Source organism: Rutidosis leptorrhynchoides, chromosome 2 (assembly GCF_046630445.1).
Source record: "Rutidosis leptorrhynchoides isolate AG116_Rl617_1_P2 chromosome 2, CSIRO_AGI_Rlap_v1, whole genome shotgun sequence".
NCBI lineage: Eukaryota > Viridiplantae > Streptophyta > Magnoliopsida > Asterales > Asteraceae > Rutidosis > Rutidosis leptorrhynchoides.
In genome coordinates this window covers 681,825,241-681,834,688 of record NC_092334.1, presented here as the reverse complement: position 1 = coordinate 681,834,688, position 9,448 = coordinate 681,825,241, and the positions used below count along the sequence as shown (strand labels likewise).

The 9,448-nt window shown below is 32.1% G+C and overlaps 1 protein-coding gene across 1 annotated transcript; it reads right to left on the bottom strand.

Annotated features, from left to right (window-relative positions):
• Positions 1-711: 711 nt before the first annotated feature.
• On the bottom strand, positions 712-1,248 carry LOC139890309 (uncharacterized). Its single transcript, XM_071873199.1, has one exon. It carries the CDS (start codon positions 1,246-1,248, stop codon positions 712-714), a length of 537 nt encoding a protein of 178 aa, XP_071729300.1.
• Between the last annotated feature and the right edge of the window lie 8,200 nt (positions 1,249-9,448).

Sequence of the window (9,448 nt, the reverse complement as noted above, 5' to 3'; positions counted from 1 at the left end):
TTGTACATCTTTGATTTAATTGTATTTCTTCTTATATATATATATATATATATATATATATATATATATATATATATATATATATATATATATATAATAAAAACTTACATCATAAAAAAAAACGATTATATAATTATCACAAGTTATGACGTTCGTGAATCATCAGGCAAACGGGGTGGTCAATTGTCTACATAAACTCATTTCAATTAATCAAGTCTTAACAAGTTTGATTGCTTATCATGTTAAAAACATTTAATCATGTAGATATCAATTTCATTTAATATATAATCATGGAAAAGTTCGGGTCACTACAAGACCCATATCCAATAAAGGCCGAGGGCTGCCGTGGTCTAGAGGGCCGAACAGATTGGGCTTTGAATTGCTGTTGTTGGGCCGAAATTATTTGAAGCAGTTGGGCTTGATTTAGCCTTGAGCCCGTGAGTTGTTAGAAGCACTGGATGAATTGGTGTACCTGCGATTGTTCCCTTGATGAAGGTATCGACACTTACCTTCAAACCTGCAAAAACCTTTTAAAACATTGCGACAAAGTTCCAGCTTCCTATGGTGTTCGACAGAATTGGAGGATTTTACCGTTAATGCCGACGGGTGGGAGGGATTGAGAGGTGCTTCATGAGTGGTGATGTTCCTGTTGAGAGTCATCTCCTCCATTAATAACATTGAGCGTGCAGTATCAGGATCGGGAAACGGATGTCAATGAAGAATAATATGTTTGGCCTGAACGTATTTAGCATTCAATCCGTTAACAGTAAACATGACTAGATCGCTGTCATTAATAGTGTTGGCCAAGTTTCGTAGGTGAGTGTCGATACGATCAATCTTGCGGAAGTATTCTTCAACCGTTAAACTACCAATATCGAGATCCCGTAACTCAGCGTTTAGTTCCATTGTTTTTAAGAGCTTGTTGTCATGAAATGTTTTTTCAAGGAAAACCCATGCCTCGTGGGCTGTAGCAGTCTCGGAATTGAGGAGTTGTTCCAAAAGTGCTTCGCTAATGGTGTTGAAGATCCAAGTGGTGACAACGGTGTCGGCTTTAACCCATTCTGGTGAGTTTCTTTCGTCTGCAGTTGAGGTACCGGTTAAGAAATTGAGGACATCAAAACCGACACAATGCTTCGTAAAGACCTTCTTCCAGTTAGCGTAGTTGAGTTTGGCGAGATCCAATTTAACAGGGTGAGATGATGTATGGAGGTTACGGTATAAATCTTGTCGTAGTTTTTTATTTTTCATGATGTGAGGATGATTGAGGAGATCGTAGTACAGGAAGGAATTATTAGGTGACAAATGATAAAGAAGAAGAAAGAAGAAGATAGCAGACGAGTATTTTGAGTTAGGGTTGTTGCAGAATTAGCGATGGGAAAGAAAAAATAGGCGGGTTGTTAGGGTTTTGACAACCGGCTCGGTACCATGTTAAATCTTGAAACGTGCATATTTCATTCCATAAAACCACAACATACAGAATCATGTGTATAAATAGCTACACTACAATTACACTAGAACATTCTAATTGGCTGAGCCCAATACAAGACATGGATAATAATCGTGGGCTAACAAATTTGAGTCAAGCCTAATAGAGTCCAAACATGAATGATTTTTAAAACTCGTTTAGTAAACGAGCCCAAACTCGAGCTTTAGATTTCAAGCTCAAACTAACGAACTTATCATCTGTATTTACTAACAAAAAAAACATACACATATAATTAAACAATAATAAGTTAATAACTATAACTATGACGATAATATATAATAGCTATAATATTATTAACACATCTACATTCGCATGTCAATAAAAAAAACCAAAATATATACTTGTATGTTTTATGATTAATTAAATTGAATAATAATAACAAGAAAAAAATATCATGTAATAAACGAATTGAACTCGAGCTTCTATAATACTAAATGAGCCAAACTCGAGCTTAGGATATTAGGCTTGAATCGAGCTGGACCTCAAGCTCGAGCTCTGTGATTTTTTAAAAGAGCCGATCTTGAACTTAGTCGAACTAGAGTTCGGCTCGGCTCGTTTACACCCAAATAGTAATTGTATATATTTGATATTTGATCAATATTATGATCAATAATTTATTACTGTAATTGATAATTGTAAAAATACTTGTTTTTTCTAATAAAAACTAGATGTGTATTAAACAATAAATTTATTCACACTATTCTTTTTAAAGTTAATTATAATTCAGTAGGCTTATAACTACCTTTAGTGGCCTATTTTAATTTTATGTGAAAGAAGAGAGTATAGAGTAAATTCTTATTCAAGAATGGTGTACATACTGATTACAATCGATAACATACTTATAGTACAATAATTCACTGTGCAGTTAGGTGGAACAATAATATCCGTGATCCACCAAATATGTTGATTCACCAAATTTTACTTTATCAAAAGTGTCGGCCACTACACCATGACACTTGACTTATAACACTCCCCCTTGGACGACAATTTTGTTTCACTAGAGATCAACTACAAGTTACTGCCTCGTTAAAAACCTTGCTAAAGAAAAACCCAATGGGATAAAAACTTTAGCCAAGGGAAAAAGAGTGCAGCATAGAGTTGACTCCCCCTCAAGTAGACATCGCTGAGTCGTCACATCTTTTGATCTTGAGTATATGAGAAGAATCTAGGAGGTATGTGTTTTGTTCAGTCACTTTTGATATACCCTTCTTTCATCTGTGCTATCCAAGCTGCATTATCTTCATATATAGTTGTTGGACTTTAATCGCGTTCTAGTCCACAAGAATTAGTAATGAGGTGTGTCATTGATCTCAACTAAAAACATTCCAAAGTGGTTTCATGTAATGCAATCACTTCGGCAAGATTTGATGATGTTGCAACAAGTGTTTGTTTTTTAGAACGCTATGATATTGAGTGCCTCCATTTAGGAATTCATATCCAGTTTGAGATTTAGCTTTATGTGGATCAGATAAATAATCTGCATCTACATAACCAAAAAAATCTTGTTTCGAGTTGTTAGAATAAAATAATTATAAATTAGTAGTTCCCCGAAGGTATCAAAATATATGTTTGAACCCATTCCAATGTATTTTGGTAGGGGCTGAGTTGAACCTTGTCAACAAATTAGCTGCAAAAGAAATGTCAGGTCTTGTATAATTTGTAAGATACATAAGAGCCCCAATTGCACTAAAATATGGAACTTATGAACCAAGAAGATTTTCATGATCTACTAGAGGATAGATCAGTATCAATATTGAGATCTGACAACCATAGGAATACTTAATGGTTTTTGTCTTGTCCATATTAAAATATTTTAGAAATCTTTTTGGTATAAGTTGTTTGATGTATAAGTAAGTCATTAGACATATGCTCAATATGTAAATCAACGTAATACTTGATTTTTTTTTCATTTCAAAAATCTTTCTTTAGAAGTTGAATGGCTTCATAGATTTCTTTATTTAAAATAATTGATATAAACAGCTACGATCACATATCCGAATATTGTTTTTATAAAACAAACGTGCAAATAAGTTTATATGTATATCCTTTTCTTATCAAGTACTTGTATAAACCCATATAAAAATCTTTGTGATTTAATAGAATACATTCCCTTGGGTTTTGCATTAGATGCTTATGATACCTTAAACCCTTCAGGTATATATATATATATATATATATATATATATATATATATATATATATATATATATCACTATCAAGTGATCCATACAGATAAGTAGTAACAACATTCATGAGATGCATTTAAGTAACTACCAGGTTGATTAAGTATCTAATAAGTAATTGTATCCATTACAGGAGGATAAGTTTTCCTCATAATTCATTTCTGGTCTTTGTGGGAAATCTTGAGTTACAAGTCTAGTTTTGCCTTGTAACTTCATTTGCACATTTCTTTTTTGGATAAAAATTTATTTGTATCCCATACGTTTCACATCTTTAAAAGTGATAACGATTAATCCGAAAACTTTTCTTTTATTGAGCGATTTTAATTCAGCTCGTATTTCTCCTTTCCATTGAGCTCAATCATGTCTATTTTGATATTCAATGACAGATTTTGGTTCTAGATCATCATCTTTATTCATGATGTCTTTGTAATATTATATGAAAATATCTCATCAAGATTTTTCATTTCATTTTGGTTCCATAATATTGCATAATTTATCGTAATTTATGTATTTACATTTATCAATATCCTCTGCAGAAGTAATATTGATTTATGGTTCTTCTTGAACACTTTCTTTTACCTCATTATCAGCTGATTTTCCTTTTCGAGGATTTTTATCTTTGGAACCAATTGGTCTTCCACGTTTCAGACATGGAAAATACTCATGAGTGACATTATTGCCAGCTTTTGGAATTTCAATTCGAGCTGGAGCATTTCCTGCTATTATATATTATTTAGTCACTCTTTTTGTATCTTTAAATGCATAAAGTAATTAATTTGCAAGTTCTAGCATATACATTATTTTTAACTTTCGTTTCGCATTCTTTTGTGCGAGTTCTATATACCTTAATTGATGCTCACATCATGAAGCATCTTTTTCTTTATTTTTCATTTCTCCCTCTAATATAGGGAATAATTTATAAAATGACAATCAGCAAAACGTGCTGTAAAAACATCACCCGTCATGGGTTCAATATATCTTATAATTGAAGATGTTTCATATTCAATATATATATCCCCATCCTCATTTGAGGACCCATTTTAGTGCGTTGTGGTTGTGCAACTAGAACATATATTGTACAAACAAATGTTCTAATGGGAAATATTTGGCTCTCGGCCAAAATCAAGTTGTAGGGGAGAATATTTATGACTTGCATTTTGTCTAATATGAAATAATGTCGCAGCATGCAAATTTGCATGTCCCCATATAAATTCTGAGAGTTGTGTACTCATTTTCAATGGTCTAGCTATTAGTTGCAATCGTTTAATTAATGATTCAGCTAAACCAATTTTTTGTATGCACATGAGCAACAAGATGTTTAACAACAATCCCTATAGGCACATGCCACATTTCAACTTGATAACACACAAACATGAGACCATCCGCTAGATGCGTCTATTAGAACCATGAAATATCAAAATGGTCCACATGATTGATGAGTTGGTCCATATATATAACCTTGAATTCTTTCAAGAAACATTGGTGATTCTTTCTTAATATTCTTTTCATTAATCACCATATGTGTTTTTCATTAATTACCATATGTGCTTTTAATCATATGCGTTGCGCTTTTCATCATATGCGCTTTTTATCATATGCGCTTTTAATCATATGCGTTGCGCTTTTCATCATATGCGCTGCGCTTTTCATCATATGCGCTTTTTATCATATCCACATTTAATCATATGTGTTGCGCTTTCATCATATGCGCCTTTTCATTATATGCGCTTTTCATTATATGCGCTGCGCTTTTCATTATATGTGCTTTTAATCATATGTGTTGCGTTTTTCATCATATGTACTTTTTATCAGATCCGCATTTAATCATATGCGTTGCGCTTTTCATCATATGCGCCTTTTCATTATATGCGCTTTTCGGTGCTACATAGATATTTCTCATTATCTGTTATCATTTACTGATAATCATATCAATTATGATATATATTAGAGAAACTTAACAAAATCCTTTTTTATTATTTGGAGAAAACAAGACATTATTTATTAAAAAAAAAACTCGTACCATTTGGTAACATGATATTTGCCTTTTCCGTTCCTTATATCAAGTTTGCAAGACCTGATATAGTATTTATGATTCATTCATTTGATTTAAATTAATGAAATATTTCTTATATTTGATCATAGTGTGTATGCTACCATTATCTACAATACATAGGTCTTTACACTTTACCCTATATTATATGCAAAAGAAATTGAGAGTGGAATTAATCAAGGACTTGTGGATCTAACTTTAATCAATGATACGGAGTATATTATGAGTACATGATACATGCTGGTTAAAAGTTACAATAACTTTTCTTATACTTAAGTAGTTAAATAATTTTGTAAAGGTATTATTGAGAATTGCTATGGTTCATAAAATTTAAAGGATACGAGTGAGTGTCGAATAGAGAGAGGAAGGACTTTCTCTACTCTTTGGAGTGTCTCACTCGGGGTGAAGAAACGACTTCTCTTTATTCTACTGTAGATAATGAGAATTCATATATGTACCAAAAAAAAAAAAACAAGAGTATGAAGGTGCTTTGTTGCTTTTTGAACCTATGTTTCACAATACATTAGTAAGTAATTAAAGTGTCATAGATTCGTTAAGAACACTAATAAATATGATATAATGAATTGATGATACATATTTGACTAGAGTGGGTAACCCAAGCACTGTAGCTTTTAGGAACTAGTGATATATTTGTTTGTTCAGAAACTGCAATTAACACTTAATTTAGACAACCACTAAGCATTCGGTCTAGACCTCTTCTCGGTCCCATTTTAGATTGATGACGAACTTGGTCGAATTATTTATTATTAATGCAAATAAATACGTATGGTGGGCTTGCAAAATTTAAGATGGGAACAAGATATTTAAAATCAGTAATCCAACTTTTTTTTTTTTTTTAACTTTTCTCACCATCCTAGTCTTATATTCATTCATAGCCCATCATCATATTACGGAATCCATTATCATCATTTCTGGCTTATGGTATTATTACCAAATTCGTTTGATCCAACAGCACAAAAACTATTCTTTTGTAAATTTAAAGATATTAAAAGATACCTTCTTAGAAAAGTTTGTGATGAGGGAACATGAAGATAGTGACTAGTACTAGTGGATCCCATAAGTTAAACTTTACCATATATAAATCAAATGCCACGTGATTTAGTATTATATGCTTCCATTCACATCGAAAATTTATCAATTATGTGGAACCCAGCAATTGATCAAAAATCCGAGATATTTAAAGATGAAATTAATTGATATAAGTTGTGGGGTTCGGTTAGGAAACAAGGAAACATAAAGAATATGTAAGTGGATCATTACTCATTTCATTACTATTAAATCAATGTCACCATCATTTACTCTTGATTTAATAGGATATAGGAACGAAAGTGGGTTTTGGTTTGCTGATGAAGTTTTCAAACGGCAGAAGCAATCACAAGAAGAAAAAAAGCGCATGCATTTATCTTTTTAAAAAAAATCACTATCATTACTTGTTATATGCGTACACCTTTTGGTCAGCCATGAACTTGAATTTTGTCACCATCAAATAAAAAAAATGTCCCTTTGTTTTCTTTAATTATTTCAAACATCCACTAGTGTATATCTTTATTATCAAGTGGAGTTTCTATATATTACTTTTGTCGTCTACTAACAAAAACAGCATGCTTTATCATTAGTTTATTGTCCCAACTTGCAATATAATTAGTCGAAAGTTTGGTTTTGGGTAAGTTGAGATTGAAACATATATGTATTATAATACGTGGTAAAAAGGAAAAAGGAGTGTGTTGGTTTCTTTTATTTATATAACATGGACATATATACAAGTGAGTGAGTGGTGTTTATGGTTCAAGAAGAGAGAGAGAGAGTAAGAGAGATGGTGGTTTACGTTAATCATGGTGTTGAGCAAGAACATGAGTGATAGCAGTTTTCAAGGCGTTCTTCGAATATACCAACCAAGGTGGTTTTATATTGCAACTTAAAGCAACATTTATGGTGATGGCTTATTGGACGTGTAAGTAATATATGTATATGTAACTTAATATCTCTCTCTTTTTAACTATCCCTCTCAAAACAGGTTCATTTTATGATCGTTGTAAAGTCTTGGTTTTCTTGTTAATTAATTAATTCAAAGTAATTTAAATTAAATAACGTCAACAATTTTTGGAATACCTGATGAGTATAACTTAGTGATGGAAGAATCCAAGCTGATAACTTCTTGATAAGAAGACACATCGGAGGTTTCAGGATCTTCCGATGGTTTCAGCGGTGGAGGACGGTGGCCGGCAGAAATCTTGAGAGGTGGAAGTGGTGGTTGAGCAACTAGAAGAATCACCGTGATTATACGGAGCTCTTCATGCTGATAACGTGTTATAATTCAGTAGGCTTATAACTACCTTTAGTGGCCTATTTTAATTTTATGTGAAAGAAGAGAGTATAGAGTAAATTCTTATTCAAGAATGGTGTACATACTGATTACAATCGATAACATACTTATAGTACAATAATTCACTGTGCAGTTAGGTGGAACAGTAATATCCGTGATCCACCAAATATGTTGATTCACCAAATTTTACTTTATCAAAAGTGTCGGCCACTACACCATGACACTTGACTTATAACAGTATTTTAACTATATTTGATTGTAGTTTTGAGTTTGCGTTCACATTACAAACGTCCCTCAATTTTGACTATATTTTCACAACGGTCCCTCAAATTTACACTTTTAAGGGGTAAAAATTGTAAATATATGATTTAATTAAAATATAAGAAACTTATTCCACCCGAATTTATAACGGGCCCTATCTTCTCGCTGGGTGCGAGTTAAATTTTTCAGAGACCACCGTTCAACTCAGAAAATTCTTACGAACCCAACGGCACTAACTACACGTGAAACGGGCACTTTTAAAAAAAAAGCTAAACACAACGACAACTTGTATCTTCCCGCTAGGCACGTGTTAAATTTTTTCGAGGGCAGCGTCAGACTCGAAATAATTTTATGAACAAAACGATACTAACTACGTTCAAAACGGACACTTTTTAAAAAAACGCTAAACACAACGACAGCCCGTATCAACAAAACGAAACTAACTACGTTCGAACCAGACAGATTTTAAAAAACACTAAAGATGACGACACCACCAACGACGCATAACAGATGGCCCGTTTTCGCTTCTATAAATAAAACTGCGTTAAATATGAATACGCCGGCCGAAAGTTCCCGCCGCATTGCGCGGGCCGGTCCGAACTAGTTGATATAATTAATACACGGAAAGATATCACGCGTGTTTTTTAAGCTGATTTTCTTTTTCATTTTCATAATTCATAATAAAATAATAAATAATATATATATATATATATATATATATATATATATATATATATATATATATATATATATATATGTGTGTGTTATTACTTATAAAAAAGAGATTTATTTAGCTTATATGTCAACAAAACTATTTTTTAAGGGGTTAATGACAAGTGAAATTTACACTTATCAAATTCTCAGTAATTGTGATTAAAATTCATTAAATAAATGATTAATAATAATATTAGAGAATAAAGAAATTAATAAATAAATGAGAGCAATTTAGTACGGGTAATTTTAAGAGATTGTTGTAAGTTATACAACTCACGAGTTAAATATATAAGTTGTTTTGTTCTTATCTTTATCTTTACTTTTATCTTTTGGTTCACATGTGTAACTATTCTATATGTAACTAATTCAATACATATGTTAATCCAAGATACATTTTTTACTTACCACTT

Coding starts and splice junctions, on each gene's coding strand:
- LOC139890309 (XM_071873199.1), bottom strand. CDS start 1,248: ATGAAAAATAAAAAACTACGACAAGATTTATACCGTAACCTCCATACA.